The sequence below is a fragment of the Archocentrus centrarchus genome, chromosome 5, assembly GCF_007364275.1.
Source record: "Archocentrus centrarchus isolate MPI-CPG fArcCen1 chromosome 5, fArcCen1, whole genome shotgun sequence".
In the NCBI taxonomy this organism is placed as follows: Eukaryota; Metazoa; Chordata; class Actinopteri; order Cichliformes; family Cichlidae; genus Archocentrus; species Archocentrus centrarchus.
The window spans coordinates 30603506-30625367 of record NC_044350.1 but is presented as its reverse complement, the minus strand read 5'-3'; the positions used below and the strand labels follow the sequence as shown (position 1 = coordinate 30625367).

General features: G+C 41.2%; 1 protein-coding gene across 2 annotated transcripts in view; it reads left to right on the top strand.

Moving 5' to 3' along the window:
- The window catches only part of arhgef10la (Rho guanine nucleotide exchange factor (GEF) 10-like a), a 122524-nt gene that overhangs the window by 44112 nt on the left and 56550 nt on the right, over positions 1-21862 (top strand). For both annotated transcript variants that reach the window (XM_030730455.1, XM_030730454.1), the window contains 6 exons: positions 3360-3452; positions 4339-4509; positions 6590-6735; positions 7656-7828; positions 10493-10608; positions 11965-12092. In XM_030730455.1, coding sequence (XP_030586315.1) covers positions 3360-3452; positions 4339-4509; positions 6590-6735; positions 7656-7828; positions 10493-10608; positions 11965-12092 — 827 coding nt within the window. The remainder of the gene's footprint in view (positions 1-3359; positions 3453-4338; positions 4510-6589; positions 6736-7655; positions 7829-10492; positions 10609-11964; positions 12093-21862) is intronic.

The window sequence follows — 21862 nt, the reverse complement described above, 5'->3', positions numbered from 1 at the left end:
GTCGCAGCAGATGGCTGCCCCTCCCTGAGCCTGATTATACTGTATGTTTCTTCCTGTTAAAAGGGAGTTTGTCCTTCCCACTGTTGCAAAGTGCTTGCTCATAGGGGTTGTTTTGATTATTGGAGTTTTTTTTTCTGTAATTATTGCACGGTCTTTATCTTACAATATGAAGTGTCTTGAGGTGACTGTTTGTTGTGATTTGGCGCTATATAAATAAACTTGAATTGAAATTGAATTGAAATAACTCCAACTGTTCATTTATTTAAGCAGTTATTGATGAACCATTGTATATGTTAACTTTAATTTAAAAAACTGCATTGAATGGCCAGTCAAATCTGATAAAGAAAGACTTAAAATCTTTGCTGGCTGTGGCTCCAAATAGGATTTTAAACAGTTTTTCCTTTTTTTATACTCCTGCCACCATATTGGCTGTTGCAGAATCCCCCCATTGATTTCATTTAGTGCCGTGTTTCTTTCTTATATCTCTTCAGTCACCTGTGACCTAACCTAACAATGACGATGGACACTGCATCCCACCCTGCACCAGTCCAATATACCTACTGTCAAGGAAAAAACAACATTATTGTAATCCAATTTGTTGTCAGTGGCATTTCACATTATGAAATAATCAGATATTGCCATCAGCACATACAGATCCACTATGAAAGGGCTACAACGAATTAGGACTTTACATTTAAACTTTAAATCCTTTTTGATCTGTGAGAATAGCATTATCTCATTACCTCACAGGCTCTGATGCAGACTGCACAGAAACAGTTGTGTGTTTGGTGATATTTGATGAGCTTTTTAAATGGTTGCATGGAGAACTTTTGCAACTTTAATGACATCTGCATGAACGCGTGACAGATAAGAAGGAAAACAAGGATATGTGTGGAGTGCAGGCGGCACCATGGGGTAACATTACTTTCTGATTTGTTGGCTGAGTATCTCTGCGGCATCAGCTTGAAGCAACGCCATAAAAAAATTAACCCGATTAATATTATGTGTTAAACTGCCTATCAGATTTAATTACTCGTTAACTGCAGGTGCCCTAACGGTGTTCCAGATTGTTTTTGGCCCACTTTTACCTCTGATGGGAGCTAATGTTGACTTTACATGGTTAAATCAGTTTTCACCCTCTTTCTAGATTCCTTAATGGAGAAAACCTGTAGTTCCTAATATATTAGGAAACAACTCCAGGGTTTCTCTGGACATGTCTTATTTGTGGGGAACGAGGAGTCCTACTCTGCTTCAGCTGGTGTTTCCCACGACCTCTCTATTCCATGAAAGAATTCAGATCATGTCCTGAATGAGGAGTCAGGTGAACGTCTGCTGCATTCAGATAATCTGAGACAGTATTATGGTTTTATAGGCCATCTGTGTAAGACAGATTTGACTGTACATGACTGCCCTCCAAAAGGGAAATAGAGACATTCTTTTTAAAACCTCTCTCACCTTCAACTGCCTGACACCACTCAAATATTTTAGCGCATCAAGCAGGGAAAATCTACAATGACTTCCTGACTTGGTCAGCAGTGTTGAAAAAGATTTTAATCAGAGCTTTTGAATCTTTTTGCAGAATCCGCTCAGAGTGTCACCTTTGGTTTACAAAGTTACCTTTGAAAACTTATGTGTCTGTCAGTCTCTGAACATTGGATCAGGCAGATAAAATCTTGGAGATCACTGCCTTGTACCTGCGACTGTGATTGAATAGGTGGGTGGTTGCAGACCACTGCCAGCCCGTCTTTGTCAAACGATTGTGTCTAGCTTGTCTTTCTATGTTGGTACTTTCTTTATACAAGATGTTTCCTCTTAAGGCCCATTTACAAGGTACAATATTGGGCTGCAACTGATAGAGAAGGAACAAGTTAAAATCTTTGCCATCATTAAGGAACATTGGTCTTTGATCATACTGTGAGACCAGATTTAGATTGCTTCAGAAACTAATTGGAATATAACATGGATTGAATCAGAAAATAGTAGCACAGAGCCTTTTTTTTCTACTAAATACTATGCTTTCTTAATTGGTGTAAACCTTACTGATATACTTTGATGATAGTCGGTGTGTGATGATAAAGGAGATAATGAATGAAGGTCTGATGATCTAAATGTGATGACCAAAGAGTGGAGATATTCATCAGCTATTTCACTCAGCTAGAAACATCACAGAAGTTTAGATATTCATGAATTTAATAGCCTGCAGCATTATGGCTAAATACAAATTAAGGGCCATAATATTACAATTACTAAGATGTTCTGTCTTAAAAATATAAATATTAATCTGACATATATGTCAGATTAATATTTATATTACACTGTGAAGTAGAAATTAAATTAATAATGATAATCATAAGGGAAATTATCCATCCATCCATCCATCCATCTGCTTCCAGTTGAGCTGGGCTATTATGCATATATTTAACGTTAAAATATGCATTCATAAAAATGTAAAAAAAAGGTCAAACATTAAAAACTTCCAAATCAACATGGACAAAAAAACCTCTCATTTCACTGGTTAATTGGTTTAAATCACCTTCGAAGGACACAGAGTGTTTCAGCACTGAGCCTCTATTGGTGCGTTTGAGATGCAATAAGGCACTTTAGCGACATACATGAGGTCAGAGTTCGTACACAGCTGAGAGTCACCCCAGTTATTTGGAAACCAGTAAGCTTTCTTGTCCCATGGTTCTGCTATCAGGGACTCATCACAAGCAAATTATTACATCTAATGCACTGCACACAACGTAAAACGTCATACACCGGCATCAATGCTCCACCAAAACCAAACTCAGAGGGCACAGAGGGACGTTTGGCCAAATGCAGTTCCTCTTCAGTGCAGACATGTCAGTCGTCCCTGAGTGACAAACTATCCTAATTTAAAAATCATTCCAAACTAAAGTCAAAACAGTTTATGGATTAGCTATTGCACTTAACAATTAATGCCAGATATCCTAAGTTTAAACAATGCCCATTTTCTCTGTTTTAATTTTTATTTTTTACAGTTTATTTTATCTAAACCTTTCCACATGCAATCTATTACTCTAAGTCGGTGATTTGCCTTCTTACTTTGGTGGTGTCATCACGGCACAGACTTAACACTGCACCAAAACGACCTGCACCCACAGTAATACATTAGATATAACACAAAAAAAACCTCCCCTTTTAAACACTGATATGACTAATAGACCCCAATTTTCATGCCTTATTCACCCACTCATACACCCACGTGTGGTCTAAAGAGAATTTTGACTAGCTCCTTTTAAACTAGGAATAGTGTAGTTTCCTTTTAATGGTCTTTTTGAAAGACTGTTTCTCTGACTGCACAATTCTGTTTTCTTTTTTTCCTCTTTTTCTTTCAGAAAAAGCAGGCGTCAAGTGTTGACCGGATCACTCTGTATGGCCTGATGGTTAAGCCCATTCAACGATTCCCTCAGTTCATTTTGCTCCTGCAGGTATAAAATGTTGTTTGTAAGAGCGTAGTCATTTTATTTCTTGTATTTTAATCAATCCCTTTAGGTCTTCCTCGCTCTCAATATAAGAAACTAGAGTCAAATTAAAGACTGAGCAAATAAACTAATAAAGATGCAAAGCTGCAGTGCAGTGCAATTGATTATGGATTTTAATTCTAAAGTACAAAACGTGTTTGCTCTCATACTTTTACAGCATGAAAAGCAGCCAGCCACATCAGTTTTCTTATACTGCTGTCTTTACATTCTGGATTCCATTTTCTGTTTTGAGCAAAGATTTGGATTTGAGCTTGACTTGCTGGATCTGCAGTAGCTCATTTCATCCCTCAGTAGGCATTGATTATCCATGAATTCAAAAGATAAGTTATGAATGTGAATCAGGCATTTTCTTCCAGCCTAAACTCAGTACTCCAAAAGAAGAAGTGTGTGTATTAAATCATACATTTCAGGGAAGTAGACCTGATGGCACAGAAATGCATCTGACATTCATATCAAGAAAAACTGTTAACTTTTCACTATGTCATAGATGCAGATGTAAGCCACAGGATGTCCACGGTGACAGACTTACGTCATTTGGGGTTTTTGAATCGGTTTTGTTTGTTTTTTTTTTATTTTATGGAGTTAACATAATCACTGGGAAGTCAGTGTAGTAAACACAGTTTTCTAAATGTCACATTCAAACACACTTAAACTCAAAGGGAGTGTTTGATCCTGATTAGAATATTTTAAGTTGGAGACAGCACTCCCAACCAAACCACATAAATGTGGTACAATTTACTGTAATGCAGGAAAGGCATTCTGTCAAATACTGAATGGTTTGCAATTCTAACAAGTTGCTTTAACTTAAAACTTTTCTCGTGACCTTTTTCAGGACATGCTTAAGAATACACCGAAGGGCCACGTGGATCGCCTGCCCCTGCAGCTTGCCCTTACAGAGCTGGAGATGCTGGCTGAGAAGTTGAATGAACAGAAACGAGTGGCTGACCAGATTGCAGAGACTCAACAACTAGCCCGCAGCGTTAGCGATCGCCTTCTCAGTAAGGTGACCGGATGCGCACGCGCTCCCCACATACGCATATCTGCATTTGCACACATGCGCGTACAGCCCAATCAAATCAGCAGTGAACTAGTCCACTGAGCCCTGTAACGCCATGTGTTGTTATCACTGTGAGCCAAACACCTAGTATAAAGCAATCACTTATATCACTTTCCCAAACATTAATCTGGGGAGGCATTTTTATTTAGAGAAATTATCTCATAGAAATGATGGCCATTATCATCCCAAAACAGTACCAAATGCAGTGGCAGAGGCGTTGCTTCTCCATTACCACTCTGAAATTACAGTCCTGCCGCTGCGAATCTGAACAAATGCTGCTCTGAATAAGAAGAATTAGGGGGTAAATGAGACATTTAATTGGAAACTGTAAGAGAGCTATCTCTTTCACCCTGTCGGTCTCCCTCTTCCTCTCTCTCTCTCTCTCTATTCTACCCCTCTCTATTCCCCTCTTGCACTCCACTGCTTACTCTCTTGCTTACCTTCTCACTCAGCTTATATACTCTTCTTCTCTTTCTCTAGTGTGACTGCTCTTTTCTCTGTCTTCCTCACTTTTTCACCCTCCCTTTTTACTTCTCTCTATCAGCTCTTGCTTTCCAGGACTCTGAGATGAGCTGATTCGGCCAATCTCCTCCACTCACACAGAATTCCATTTGCTGCGGTGACACTGCAGAATTCCAATAGGAAACACTCTCCTTTATTGCCCCCATAACTATCCAATGAAATATTCATTCTTTGTCTCAAAGTATCTAAGTCACCAGAACAGGACAGATAACCATGTGAAAGAGTTTCACACACCCTCATACACAAATGCACTCCCACTCACATAAGCACACATGCATGGTGCAATGCCGTGTGTGCCTATTGAAGCTTGAACACTTTAAGGATGTATTCTCAGAGCAGCCCACATCTCAAAGGAGCTGCATGGTTTTGTGCCTATCAAATAGCAGTCCAAATCAGACTAATGACTCATTCTGTGAGCTGTTTGAGCCAAAATCAGCTACTGCTTGCAGCTAGGACATTCTTTTTTGTGAAATGTGGTCAGCTGCATTATTGCACTGCAGGTTGTAGAATGAAGACAGTAGAGAGTTTCATTATTCGCTAATGTGCCTTTTAGCAAGCATAAACATCAGTGTATCGGGATGCAACCTTCATCTTTGGACTGGCATTTGCAGTACAGTGCTATTACTTTAATTGTGGTGAGCCTGGCTTATTCTGGTGCAGTGTACATAAAATAAAAGTATTGATTTAGGCAGTCATAAAAGAAGCTGGACCAAAGTGATAAAAAGCTTTCTTTTGCTATTTCCCTTAGCCAAACATATGGATGACTCAAAAGGAAAGCATGTGCCAACATGGTGTAGCATAAATTGCATCTGTTATTGGATTCTTTAACTGTGTCTCTGTGTGTGGGTGTTTGTGTTAAAGGGGTGCACGCAACAGTTAATGCATTTGTATCCCTGTGTAGTGGCCCTGTTGTGGTGGAAAGGATTGTGTGTCCAAGTGTTTGTAAGCTAAGCCAGTTTGGACTCTGTGTCAGTGGGAAGGTAGATAGTCAGCAGGGCAGAGAATCATTGCAGGCATATTTCAGATGCATTGGGGGGAAAAAAAAAATATATATATATTTTTATATATATATATATATATATATATATATATATATATATATATATATATATATATATATATATATATATATATATATATATATATATATATATATTCCCTGCGAACCTTTCTTGCCCTTGGAGCCGAACTAAAGTGAAGGTTGGCTTTATGATCGTCTGTCATTACTTAAAAATTGTATGAAAAGCAAAGCAAGGCAGAAGGGCACGTGCGGGCTTACTTTAACTAAGTTTGCAGAATAAACGGCCTATAGATGTATTTGTGTATACATGCGGGACACACACATTAAACGACCTTGACGAGAACGAGTGTGTTGCTAATCCCATATGAGACATCTGTTCCTCCAAGCCCGACTTCTGTGTCCTCCAGGCGCTGAGCTCCAGAGGACTGGCCCTTTGTGATACTGTCTTCTGTGCCTCTGATCTGATTGCTGTGTCCCTTTTAGCAACTGAACTCGGAGCAGGGGTCACTCGTCCTTTGTGAGACGCTTATTGAGACTGTGTACGGCGAGCGGGGACAAGTCCTGAAGTCGAAGGAGAGAAAGGTCTTCCTCTTTGATGATGTACTCATCTGTGCCAACATAAATGTCAAGTAAGTCCCTCTTGTAGAGCAAATTGAGCTAAATGCCCTTGCTTCCTAGAACACTTTGCTAATGCATTCGTAATGTGTAGCTCTAGCATGAAGTTATGTGCAAGTTGTGAAAAGACAGCCTGGCAAACTGCACAGTTAGAAGAAATTGCTATTAGGTGGCAAAAGGCTCTAATGTTATGCCCTAGGTTTTGCAGGGATATTTTGGCAAACTGCATAGTAAAGAGAAATAGCTGCTAGGGGTTTTGAGCACTATCTGGAATTGCAGGAGCTTTATCAGCTTTAAACAAATGGTAGAATACCTAACTACAGCTTCAGGACTTCTAGATTACTGACATAAAACATTTTTTGGTTTCTGTCCAATTTATCTTATGTGACAGCACCACTGATCACATCTCTCTCTCCCTTTCTCCATTTCTCTCACTCTTTCCCTCTCGCTCTCTGTCTGCCCCTCTCTCTCTCTTGAGAGAAGTAAACAGGAAAGGGATTTTGTATATTTTGCAAAGCCCCTGTCAAAGATGTCGCTTAAAGCCTTCTCGTTCAGCCTTCAAAGCAATTATCACTCTTCATCTCATTCAACTCGAGTGTCCCGAAGTTGACTTTGTCTGCCCTCCAGGAACTTGACAAACCGATCACAATGTTGATTGTCTGCGTGATTACAGGAATACATGAATAACAATGAGCTCCTCCTCACAGCCAGGGGTACAATTTTGGTGGGGAACATGGGTGATCATAAAAATTCTAATTCCCAAAACCAGCCACCTTTGTAACATTTTGCAGAGCATCTCCGTCTATGGAGTGTTTGGTGTAGTGCCATTAGCAGGAGGATGTGGATAGGGCGGGATTTTCTCTTGAGTTGTTTTCCTTTTAATTACATTCCTCCTTTTTTTTTTTTTTTTTTTTTTTCCTCCAATCTCCAAAAGAGGGCCTCCAGATATCAGCAGCCTTGTCCCTGTCGGCCCCAAGTACACAATAAAGTGGAGCGCCCCCTTACAACAGGTGCAAGTAGTAGAGGTTGGGCAGGAGGGCTCTCAAAGCAAAGACACCTTGTTCCAGCAGAGCAGTGCTAAGAGGACAAGTGGCGCCTGCACTTCAGGTAAAAACAAAAATGCAAACATATCAAACTGTCTTATCTCATTTATGCCCCATATTTTGTTACTCTCATCTCTGGGACTGACTGTTAGCCCCAGCCCCTTCTACTGACTCAGCAAGGCTAATCTGTTTCTGTTCTGAAGTGTCGCATGGAGGGGAGGAGATGCATCTGCACCGCTTGTCACTCTGATTGAGGATGTGTTTGTGAGAAGGATAGTGATGATGGTCACTTGTTCTCATCTGCCTGGGGTGTTTTATCTTGGAGAGCGATGTGGGGGTAGTGAGCCCCCTGCTGCATCATCCTCACAGTCTCATTTCACTGTCTGATAGACCACAAACACATCTAGAGTGGAGTCATCAATCTACAGAGATTATTCCCTCCCTTTCCAGGCCCAATTAGAGAGCCAGTAGCTGTAGATAGGAATCTGTGGTTGAAACACTAGTTCTCCCACCACCCCTCGCAAAACTCTGGTGTATACAGAGCTTGACGAGATCCCTGATAAATGTGCCATGGGAAAAGGGAGATACAAAGCCTTATCAGGATGTAATGCTACACACTTTTTAAAGTTGCAGCTCCATGACTTAAATATTAATGGTGCCTTCTTCAGAGCTCTCCGTGTCACGCTCAGCAAGCTGCTAGTGTTTTGAGAGTTGGTTTAGATTCTCAGAGGATTTAGTTTTTGCAGTTGTTCAGGTAGTCTATAGTTGTGTACTCACTACTTTGCTGCAAGGTTTTGGGATCATTTAAGGTTAGCTCTCGCCCACCTGTCTGTCTTGCTTTTACCTGTGTATACCTCTGCAAATGTTATGCCCCTCAGAGGTGCTGGATACTGAGTCTTACATTCTCTGTTCTCTTTTTTTTGCCATTTCGACACAGTGTGGTAACCTTAATCATGTCTATCCAGAAACCTCTCTGAACATCTGTGGGGCTGTTTCCCAAATTTTCATTCTGACTGGCAGTCCCATCTATTTATAGTCCCCTGTGATGTCATTCAGTGGGGTGTCTAGTCTAAATCCTTCTCTCCCTCAGCACGGCTCAAAATGGAGTCATTTTTCATCTTCTGCAGGCCCCAGTACCCTTCTTTATTGAAGAAAGCTGGCCTTTAGAGAAATGCAGGCCAGTCTTCTTTTTTTACTACCCAATGAGTGGACCCTGCGTCTCCATCGTGTTCTCTCTCTCCGCTCGTTTCTCCTTACACACACAGAAGGCCCAACAATGTTTACATTTTTTTTTCTTTCTTTCTGGAAAGCCGATTGTGCCAGTCGTTCACTTTCATGCTGTCTTACCTTATTTTGCCCTTTTTATTGCTGTTTCCCTTTTGACCCACTGTCAGAAAAGCTTTTTTTTTTTTTTTTGTCAGAAGTGTAGCAGTGAAACAGCAGGCTTTTGGCTGCGAGTCAGACAAGGCTTTTGGTGCAGGTGTGAATCTGCATTGTCTCTAAAGCTACCAGCTAGCGTTGCCGGTACAGCAGCTGAGTGCAAGGATGGACCCCTCTGGGCTCAAGCCTTCCACACCACTGAGTTATGTGCCTGGCAGCTTGTGTGGATAGCCATGTCTGAGTGTATAAACCATATCGTGCCTCACCAACTGGATTATGCTGGATTACAACTCAGCACATTCACCTCTCGGGCCATAGCCAACAGCAAGCCCGAGAGGACTTGACAAACCTGCACAGGGTTCCAGGCGATCCCTTTGGGGAGAAAAGAAAAACATTGTTTTTGCGGCTTGCAGCACACCCCTTTGTATTCAGATGTCTCACCTATTGATTTCCTCGCACAGATGACAGATGTCACTGTCTGTCTGTGTCAAAGATCCAATTAAACCCCAAAAGCTACAATGGAGCTTTCTAGATGAGCAATACCAGGCCACCCCTCTCCTTTTCTCTCTCCCTTCCCTGTTTTGGCTTTACTCTTATTCCACTTAAGCACGTGAATAGACCAAAAGCTGCAGGTCCCATTGGAGATGCACGCCTCACTACGCCCGCCTACCAGCGCTACTCTTCTGCTACTTTATTGTGCGGTAGTGATGACAGTGCAGGACAGCTCTGGAGCAGAAGCTACCTGCAGAATTTAATTAGGTGGTTCTCATAGAGCCTGCTGCTGGGGAGATGTGGGCCAGGGGAGCGAGGACTGAGGATGGCAGACAGGAGGAGACACAGCTATTGATTCTTGGCAGTAGGAGAGAGAGACTTTGAAGGAAGCGGACCTCAAATCGATGCTGAATTTTGCGTCTAATGAGACACCTGCATTCCTTTTGGCCAGTAAAAGGGCATCATGGCTCCAAATAACAGTTTTTCCATCTAATTTTTTTTACTCATAAATTCACTCTCTGTAGTTCAACAAATAATGAAGATCGATCCATCTGCACATCGAACTTCTTTTATTAGTGCCACCGGAGTTTCAACAAAAGCAACTTTTCTTTCAGCACTTCCACGAGGAACAACGTCACCGTTTTCTCTCAATTTCTGCAACACTGTGACCTTGAGCTTATGCATATATACATAATATAATTCTAAAACCACATGTGGACAGTTGGTTCGTAAACCGAACAGTGTCTCCACTCTTCCTTTGTGCACAGGTGTAGTCATCAGTATGCAGCTAAAATGTACTTCTTTGTATAAATAATGAAATTTCATAAACTCTTAAACTTTCTGTGTTGCCTCTTAGGTAAAGCAGCTCTGGGCCCTCCACGGCTCTACCAGGAGCTGCAAGAGCTACAGCATGACCTTTCTGTTGTGGAAGAGGTCACTCTGCTTGTGGGTACATTGCAAGGGACATACCAGGTACGTGTCACTTTGTGCGACATTTGCTGTTCCTGGAGTGTCTCATGGGGAAGCGTGTATCACAGAACATATGTAGTACAGCAAAATATGTTCTGTGATACACACACAATGTAGTCCAGCAAAATCAGCTGAAAGACAAGATGGTGGGCGTAGACTTTAAATGAGCTCTACAGGCCAAACCGCAGAAGTCACGGCGCATCGTTTGTCGCATCGCTACACGGGCTCATTCTCTCAGAATTTAATTGTCAACTGTAAAGAAATAAACAAATAAAAATAGAACTGACCTTGAAGCATCCTGTTCTCTTCTCAAAAACTGCTTTCAGCATCACAAATTATTCATAAACGGGTTATCTCAAGGCATTGAATGAAAATGCTTGAAATATGGAATGTGTTCTGTAAACTGACAATACCTTCTAAGCTCTGAGAACACACTGAAGAGTCGCACAAGTGGCAAAGACAACAATGAAGTGTGCTCAGTTAAATTAAATCTCTGAACTCAGTGTAAACTCAGCGATCAAGCTCGGATGGTGAAAAGACCATTTAGGGAGTCTGTTTCTGCTGTTCCTCTAAGAGAAATTGCAAAAGCCTTCAACACGTTTTAAAGTATGATCAATGAGTTGTATAATAAGGTCCTCAAATCATCAGTTTCTAAAAGCCAAGTCTCAATCCATCTAATTATCAGAAGTGCCACAATGGTGAGAATGAGAGGCTCCCTTTGATGTATTAGTGTCAGATTTGTTATCTCGCAAAAGAACCTGTCAGTACCCCTCCTGCAGAGTTCAAATCAGGGCACAGTAGTGCGGCACATCACATTAACACTACCATACACTGCATACAGTAACACCTCCAGGGAGGTATACTCCAGCAATCACCAAAGAACCTCTCACGCTAATGGTGGCACCTTTGCCTCCCTGCAATAATGAACATAATGTCCTCAGGAAGAGTGATATTCGCCCAGCACTAAATGACATTCACTTTCCACAGAGTTCTAATATTGTCCACTGAACAAATAGACAGAATATTTCTGCACAGCTCATTGACTTCAGAAAATTGATTTGATTCTGTTTGACTTGAGGGGCTATGTTTTACTGTAAAATGGATACCAGCACTGAAGTGAATTCAGAATTTCACTTGATAAGATAAAAGTGCTTGTTCAGTATGTTATTTGAAGCAGGTTACACCTCAAATAATCTAATGCAGCTTTTTTTTTTTTTTTTTGAATGGATGTGTGATAGTTTCTCAGTTTGTGTGGATCACTATCAAGTACATCTTGTATTGTACTCAGGTCCGTACTAGATGACCTCGTGTACGCCACGGCTGAGAAACCGTTTTTAACTGTGTGTTTTTCTGTCAAAGAACCTCAACACCACTGTGGCCCAGGACTGGTGTCTGGCTCTGCAGAGGCTTATCCGCATCAAAGAAGAGCAGATCCAGAGTGCTAACAAATGTCGCTTACGCCTGCAGGTGCCCGGCAGGCCAGACAAGTGAGTCGTATTTCACATACAGATGCAGATCCAAGGAAAATGTACTGTTTATGTACTGTATGTATGGCATGATCAGCAAAGATTTAAAAAAAACAGCATCTCCAAAGAGTTTCTTTTTTTTTTTTTTTTTTTAAGTGGCATTTCAGATTGTTCAGAAATGGTCTCAATGATGGAATTACCAAACACTGATAGAACCTGGCAGTCAAATAAACCACTAAAAGATAACAGCCCGTGATGAGCATTTTATAACCAAAGATTATAATAATTAGTTATAATATTACTGTGCATGTTCTATCACCATGGAGAATTAGGCTTATGCTCAGCTAGAATCCATGCTCCCTATGCTTTGCAGCATTTTCATTCTTCCGTGCCAAGCAGAAGCCACTGAGGCTGAAAAATAATGCAACAAACTGCAGTTCCTCCAGTGGACCATTGAGCTCGAGTCACTTTAAATGCCCAGCATTACAGTAGGAGTAAACGTGTTTTTTGTTCCTTATCGCTATTCCTCCATTCACGAAAACAGGTATGAAGGGTGAACTTTGTATATAACCCAACCATTTCAACTGCATTAAGGCTTAAAGTTGGGCTTTATTAGGGGCTTGGAACTTTAACAGGCGGGTGCTGTTTTGTCTCTGTTGTTAAGTATCTGCAACAACAATTCCAGAAATGTTGGGACGTTGTGGAAAATACAAATCAAAACAGAATGCAATGATTTGCATAGCTCATAAATCCATATTTTATTCACAATAGAACATAGAAAGCATATCAAATGTTTAAATTGAGAAAATGTATCACTTTAAGGGAATAAAAAAAAAAAAGTCATTTTGAATTTGATGGCAACATGTCTCAAAAAAGTTGGAGCCATGTTTACCACTGTGTAGCATCCTCTCTTTATTTAACAGCTGAGGAAACCAGTCTGTAGTACTGCCTTTTCCAGATGTGCACCCCCCACCCCACCCACCACCATCATCAGAGATGTACGCGTTTGAGTGCTGGTAACACGCTGGGTGGTCTCTTTCTTCTTTAGTGTGGTGGATGTGGCATCCATGACCACAGAACAGTTTCCCACTTTGCCTCAGACCATTTTAAATGAGCTCCGGCTCTGAGAAGACAGCGATGTTTTCTGGATCCTGTTCACATATGGCTTCTTCTTTGCACGATAGAGCTTTAACCTGCATGTGTGGATGGCACAGCGAACTGTGTTCACAGACAGGGATTTTTCTGAAGGTGTTCCTGAGGCACCATGGCATCGTGTTTTTAATGCAGTGCTGGCTGAGGGCCTGAAGATCATGGGCATCCATTACTGAGTTTTGGCCTCGTTCCTTGCGCACAGAGATTTCTCCACAGTCTCACACTCAATTTTTATGATGTGATGTTTTGTAAAGGATGAGCTATTCGAGGTCTACGGATTGGGAAACATTATTCTGACATTATTCCACAATTTGCAGATGCAGTTTTTTGCCGATTGGTACGCCTCTTTAAGATGCTCTTTTTATACACAGTCATGTTACTGACCTCTTGCCAGTTAGCTTAATTAGTAACAAAATCTTCCTAAAGCTAATTTTTTTTAGTACCACTTTGGTGCTTTGAGGAAAAATTGACAACTTTGGCACAAACATTCATTTGGATTCAATTGATTAGAGTTCATAGGTTAATGTTTTTATGATGCCACGTCCCCTTTTATGTGACATAATATCTCGGGAACATCTGGAGGGAATTTATTTATATTTGCATTAAATGTTTACTTCATTTTATACATACATTATAAAGAAATTTCACACAAATGTCTTGTGTTATAAAATGACAAAGTGATGTCATATTATGCACAAAGTCTAAGGTCAAGTTAGAAAGACAAAGTCCTGCTGCTCAGCAGAGGCAGTCATCCCCAAAATATTAATTCTAATTTATAGAATTTTTTATTTACTTTTTAATATAGATTTTTTTTATTTATTGTATTTTTAAAATGCATATTTTTTTTTTATATTTGTTAAAATAAGAGAGGCAGAAAATATTGGAATAAAAAGAGGAATGGATAAAAGCAAAGAAAATTGTGGTGGCATACATACACTTAGATCACTGGACCAAAAGGCACCCTGACCTTTTGCAAATCAGATGTGAGAACAGTTTGTTCTGTCATGACTGGGTAATTACCCGACTCAATTCATTTTATTCAGTGCTTAGATTGAATAATGAATTATCTCCACAAAATGTTCCTTTTGGAGGGTTTAATGAGACGCTTTTTTTTTTTCTTTTCTTGCTTCAGCCTTTACTTAACTCTGGACTTTAATGCATAATTTTTATGAATTGCCCAGCTAATATTCTTATTCCTTTACGATATGTTTATAGTTGTCTGGAATGCAAGATATTCAGTGCTATAACTGGATTTCCTGTCTGTGGGGTGCCCAATATAAATGTTCACTTTTGTTCCCATGATGCACTGAGTATTTCTTTTTCACTCACCTCTTTTCACTCTCTATATGTTTATACCCCACTCTGCATTTAATCATTAAATATTATTAATCTCTGGCTCTCATCCATAATGTCTTTTGTCCTGTCTCCCTCCCCTCACCGCCAACCGGTCGTGACAGATGGCTGCCCCTCCCTGAGCCTGGTTCTGCTGGAGGTTTCTTCCTGTTTAAAGGGAGCTTTTCCTTCCCACCGTCACCAAGTGCTGCTCATAGGGGGTCGTTTTGATTGTAATTATTGTACGGTCCTTACTTTACAATATAAAGCACCTTCTGGTGCTGTGATTTGGTGCTATATAAATAAAGTTGAATTAGTAAAATGTGAGTTATGATTTATACACTTTAAAGGCTATTTTTTAGATACAGTGTATATATATGGTGTTTCTAAGGTTATTTTTAAATAAACGTTTAGACATTTTTTTCCTTTTCTTAGCTTAAAATACAAAGCAACATGCAATGCACAGACGGGTACCTTGTCATAGTTGAAGTGGTGGTCTTACATGTCGAGGTGCATCCTGGTGGGTGGATTGACTAATGAATGACTGAACACCTACTTAGAGACCAACAAAGACGGCAAGGAGAGAGCATATGAGTAGCTTAGAGTGCTGGAACAAGAACTGGAAAATAGCAAATAATGGCAGATTATAATGGATTCCATTTTGTGGCTTCTGCTGGGAATAGGATAAGAAAGAGGCAAGGGAGGACAAAAAGAGAAAGATTGCGATAAAGAAGCCAGAGTCCTGCTGAGACATACTAAGCAGGAGGAGGAGAGGAAGAAAGAAAGAGTGAGAGTGATGAGCGACCTCCCCCATGAAAGATTTGGCTCAGTGCCGGCAGGGCAGCGGCAGTCAGAAGAGTGGGCCTAATGCTTCAGAGCCAGGGAGAATCTAACTGTGCCAAACCAAGCTAAAGTGACAGCTTGAGCAGTGGAGCTGTGCAGATCACTTCTCCCACATCTCCCAGCTTCCTCATCGACTGTCACACCAGGCCTGCAGGGCCAATCTGCTTACTTAGATGTTTGGTGGAGCCAGATGCCATGCTTACGAGAGAGTCCCCCGAATTCCCCTTTAAGGGGTACCCTATTTGCTGAGTTCCTGTGATAACGTCATAAGTACTGATCTGACAAGGAGCTTTCCCACCCCTACATATGTCCAAGCTGTAGATTTGTACTTAAAGATTCAATTCTGTAGAGGAAGACTCATGCTGAAAGTTTTGGTGGTGATGTAAAAGATAACAATGTCAGCTGAAAAGAGAAATCTCCTGTAGGGAAAAAGAGCCAATTCTGGTTGTGTGATAGCAATCTAATTGAGGCTGGGCCTCAGTGCTGGGTGGCTGGACCGGCAGTGAGCCTCAGGGCTGGGGTGACAGGTGGCACAGCGGGTACCCAAGCCATTCTGACACTACCCAGGGTGCAATAGCGGCAGATTGTAGGGAAGAGCAGTGGAGAGACTATCTGTGTTTCTCACAAGCACGCGCGCACACACACACACACACACACACACACACACACACACACACACACACACACACACACACACACACACACACACACGTGCGTGCGCGCATGCACGTTACTTTTTCATAACTGTCCTTTTTCATTTTGCGACTAATATAGTTCACAGTCTCTGTTTCTCACAAACACAAACACACTCACTCACACACACATTGCTTTTTCCTTACTGACCTTTGTCGTTTTGTGACTAATGTGGTTCACAATCGCCCGAGCATTAAATGTGCTTCTACCGCCTGTACGCGTATGTTATGTGTATTCACATGTGCTTCCCACTGACAAATGCAACTGCAAACAAGCAAGCATGTATTTCAGATGAAGAGGCCCACAAACTAAGGGGCAGAAACACAGATACACACTCTTGCATGCAGAGCTAAGCCTTTGCTCTGCTGGTGAGAGAGTGGGACCGCAGCAGGGACCCCCTGTACTGAGTTGGTCCCCTCCTGTCTGGCCGCAAGCGACTCTCTGCAGTCAGGCAGCACATCACAGCCTCCACACTGCAAACAGACGAGTACGTGGAGAGAATCCCGACTGCTGCCTCAAAGGCACCAGCCTACGTGTGACAGCAGTTCATTAACATCCTCTTTTACTGCATCTGCAGGAGCAACCACAGGCATAGATTCATGGACCATACTGGCAAGCGACAGACACAGAGTTCAAATTTCATAGCTTAACCAAATGTGTTTGTTGCTTCATCCACTTACACCACCAGAACTGCATGCACAAAGGAGGTGTATTATAAGCCCGAGCTCCGTTTTTTTTTTATTTAATGGAAGCTTTTATGTGCAGACTACCTGCAAGGCAGGTGGCAGTACCTTCGCTCACAACTGTTTTATAGTTCATTCCGACTGACAGTCTTATCTTTGCATCTGGACAGCAGAGGGGTTTCCCTGATTGTTCCACATGTCTAACAAGAGATGTACTGTAGGCGTGACATGAGAGCCGGAAAAGGAAAAGGTAGTTTCTTCCTCTTCTCTCGTGGACTCCAGACTTGGAAATGGTGTTAACTTTAGAGTTGACTTATTCATGTTTTAACCAACTCTCAGATGTTTCCTCTCACACACATAAAATTGAACTAAAATGGAATTGAATGTTACATTACCTTCTTAGTCCAAAATTGACAATTAATGACAAGCAAATCTACTGCTTGAAGGAGCAGTGGGCTAACTGAATCGTTTGCATGGAAGGGCAGTGAAGTAACTAAATGACTGGATGACTCTTTTAATTAAGCAGAGCTGGGCTGAAGAGAAGGGATCTTGTTACCAGTATCTGGAACAAGTCATATATAGGGATACAGAGAGCGAGAGAGAGAGGTTGGCAGGTGAAGTATATCATCATCATCATCGAGCTGATGAGTAAAAGCACACAACTGAGTGAGGATCCTGGCCACTGGCCTAAGTACTGGAGAGCATCCAGGGAGGCAGGAGACACTTGTGTCCCAAATTTCTGAAGGTGGTTGCTGGAACATCAGTAACATACATGTGAATACATACTTATATCCACCTCTGCACCTACCACCGCTGCTCTCCTGTTTATAGCCATTTTTATCCCGGGACATCTTGCTGTTTTTTTTTCCCCTCTCCTTTCCTTCTCATTCCCACATGTGCAGCAGGTGCATTCACACCAATGTGTGGCTGAGAATAACCAAAGTTCTCTACTTTGAGCTGGTTATTCATTGTGGTGGGGCTGGAGCTGGGGGGGCTCCTGAGATGTGCCTTTGGTTTGTTTTTTTTGGTCAGCTCTAAGTGCAAACATTTCCCTGACTGCTTAGGTAGTCAAAACTGTCGGAAAATATGCTCCTATTAACTGACGAGGTATGTTATATTATTGAAACCTGTTTCCAAAAAGATAATAGCTTTTTATAAAATATGTATTTATATATATATATATTTTTTTGCCCACAGCGGCTTTTCGTGATAGTGGAGAGAACCCGCGCCGCCTGCACCGCCTGCACCGCAACGCGGCGTGTGTATGTGGTCGCTGGCTTCACCACTAAGCCACCCAGGCGCCCATGTATTGATATTTTATATAAACGCTTATAACCTTTACACTATGAATTTTAACTACTTGATGCCGCTCAATTTAGATGTCTTAGGCCTGCTTTGCTTATGGGAATTTGAAACCTGCATCATCAAATGTATATTATCACAAATTACCTCTATAAATCACATTCAGTCGTGACACACTTCAAGTCTGTCTCTTCTGAAGTTCTGTCCGGTCCTACCAGGATTAAATCTATCGAAGGGGCTCTGAATGGTTTCCTTAGTTATGTCTCTTTTGGCAGAGCAAACTTTCTCTTCGATTCTCGTGAGGAAGGAGGTGAACTGAAGGATGGGGTGCATGACAGGCTGCCACTCAGCACTCAGTCCTACATCTGTCCCGTCTTTGTGCATTAGTATCACACGTGTGCTTCGGCACTGACCTGCTCCCATAAATCCATTGGGCGAGCTCCCCTCTTCGCTTCCTTGCCCCGCTTTGCCCTCTCTCTCTTTTCCCCTCCCCTCCCCTCCCCTCCTCTCTCTTTACCTCTCAGCTTTTCTCATCTCTCCTCTGCCAGCATGCCCAAGTCTAGTTCTCCATTCTGGCTGTGCACCACACCTGCACTGCGGCTGTCAATCAGAGGGCAGGAGGGAAGAATGGAGACTGCGCTCAGTTTAGCATGTTTGATGCCGTGTGGGCATGAAGTGTTACCTAAGGAATCCAGCCAAGAGAGTAGCTGTATTCCCATCACACCCTGTCTATCCTTCTGTCTTCGGCAAATTGCCTTTCCTATATTTAAGCAGCAAATGGTATGAATTACACCTTTTTGTGAAATGTCCACTTTTTTCAACATGTCAGGGAAGTTTGAGATCTTACTTTATTCTGTGCCTGTCTTCAATCTCTCTTTCTCTCTATGTGCGTGTGTCTCTCTGACGTTTTCATCCTTCCTCTATGAAATAAAAATTAATTTGTGGCGGGCAGTGGCAGGTATGACAGAAGCAGGATATCTGACTGCGCACTGCTCTCCACTCAATTACCTTCTAATGATTCCTGAGTGTGAAATTGTCCTTCTTATGTGTGCCTGAGACCCCCAGCTCCTCCCCACCCCTTTCCTGCATTCTCTTGCACTTTTTTTTTTTTCTCATTGCCTCAGAATCACTGCAGAATAGTTGCACAGGTGATTGAGACTGAGCCATTATTTTGGAAAGCTGCTTAGTGCTCTAAAAAGATGCCTCATCCTCGGCCAGACAATTTACTTGTAGTTCCAGTGAAGCCTGATCAGTCCAGACACCACAGGGTCCCCTGTCTGTGGTTAGACACTGACTGAGTCACTGTTAACTCAGGGTCTGTGTCAGTCTTGTTTTAGACTGCTAAGAATTGAGAATTTATTTTGTTTGACTGAAAAGAGAGTGAAATATAAACACATGTATGGCTAGTGGCCTCAAGATGACAAAAAAATTGACAGAAATTGATACTAGACATCTAACACCCAGGGATGAGTTTTACTTCCAGCACTTCACACAACCTTTAAGTAATGGCATTCAGTTGAGTGTACAAACAGAAAATCTTCTTTAAAACATTTTCCTCTGCATCTCTAGACCCATTTTGGTATCGTATTAACTTTTGGAGTGCTTTCTGTTGGGTGGTAAAACTCACTTAAAGCTTTTACATAAGACACGTTCAGTGTCACAGGCACAGGGCTTGTTTCAGCATCGGGAAGGAACACATCAGAGGATCTTGGGGTGTCAAGAGCTTCATTCAGGTGAATTTTAATGCACCAAATTTTGCCTTTTCGGCATGGAAATGTATTTTTATGTAACAAAATCTGTCAGCTTTCTGCTAATTTTGCTACTTGTCAAACATTTTATATTTGAAATCTTCTGAAACTTGGCAGTTGGCACAAATACTCTTTGGGTAAGACTCTACAATATAGGGGAGACAGATTTTTGACTTTTTAATTTTTTTTAATAAATTTTTGAGAAATACTGTACATTGATTGATTTATCTTTAATACCTACCTACTTGCAGACATGAGAGTGTAACAACAACAGTTAAAAATTGTGTCTGATAACAGCACAACTGTACATGGCAACCGCGCCTAGCCTGAGATCAGGCAGCCATGATGGCTCAGTCCATAACAGTTGGACTGACATTTATGTGTTTGCCACACATTGTCTTGCATTTTGCAACTTAGGAGAAGAGAGAAAAAGAAATTGACCAGAGGGGATATAAAGGAGAAACATCGCCAGTCGGCTTTAAGGCTTCTGGCAGTGGTAAGAAAATTTAGGGCGGTTGGCTGTGAGTTAGTGAGCAGTCAGTGAAAGTGAAGTATTTTCTCTTCACATGTCTTAATAATGTAAACCTGAAACAAAGGCTCAGTTTCTCAGTTTGCATTGAACTAATTCAGATTGATTTGAATATCAGTTTAAATCATAAATGGTTTAGTTCTATTTATTATGAATGCGAATACCTTTATTAGTCCCACAATGGGGAAATCACAGTTAACAGAACGTATGATGCATTTTGTGACTGAGAGGATGCTGTGCGTGTGAGGATGCTGGTTCGAATCCCCGGACTGGCATGTACTGGAAAAATGGGATTTTAATTCTTGAATGGACTGAAATGGATTAAAAACCATCTGGAATCCAAACCCTTGGGGGGGGGGGGGGGGGGGCAGAGCACCCTTGGTGTTGGAACATTGAAGTGCTGCCTGTCTCCACTTTAAGTACACCACTGTGGGCCCTTGAGCAAGGCCCTTAACCCCCCTAGCTGCTCCCCGGGCACTTTGTAGCTGCCCCCTGCTCCGCATGTAGTGCTGTGTCTGTGCTGCATGTGTGATGGGTTAAATGCAGAGACTAAATTTCACTACACACGTGTGTATGTGACAATAACGTTGTCAGTTTGTTTGCTGCCACTTATTTTGTTTACTTCCTAAATCTAAAAATATACACATGTTCATATCTTGTAGAAAAGCATTTAAGTTGTTGGTTACTGTCGGCACTGCTGTTTGAATTGTTTTGGATGCTTTTTTTTGTCCAAATCAAAACTTTGCATTTTTCTTTTCATATTATTTTTCATATTAATTTTATTTTAAATTGACTTTGAGAAATAACCCGTGGCCCTTTTCTCATTCTACATGCAGACCACCTGGAAGAAACAACCTGTAAATAGATGTAGATACTGATAACATATTTACCACTTGTCAAAATCACCAGTATTACCATAAAACATTTGAGGCAAATGCAAATTTCTGTATAAAGGCCATAAGCAAATTATATTAATGTGACAGGAATACAGGCCATTTTTCAGCTTTGTAGAAGTGGCAATACACACGAACAGAATAGCCCGTGTTGTTCACGGGGCATTTGTTTCCTTTGTGTTCATTTATTCAACTTTTGAGCACCTTCATTAATTCAGGAATAAGTTTGTCTTATGGTTTGCCAGTATATTGCGTATTTTGAGGCTAAAGAAATGTTCAACCAAATCACTCATTCCCTGCCTGCACCCGTAAAAGATGAAAATCTCTGTTGCATGAAGGCGAAAAAAAAAAAAAAATGTTAATGGAAACTTTTCAAACCGCTCTAATAGCAGAATCATTTTCTGTTATGTTTGGTATTCATCCCCCTGTCTCCCTTTTTAAATCAGGTAAAAGACCTCTGGAGATTAAGATCTTTTTTCTTTTCTTTTTTTTTTTAAAACTAACAAAATTACATCCAGTTAAAACAGACATGTTTTTCCAAAATTTGTTAATTTGTTGAAGTGCACAAAGCGTTCATTCTGCTGGTCACTCAGTGCTTTTGTTCTTTCTTCCTTTC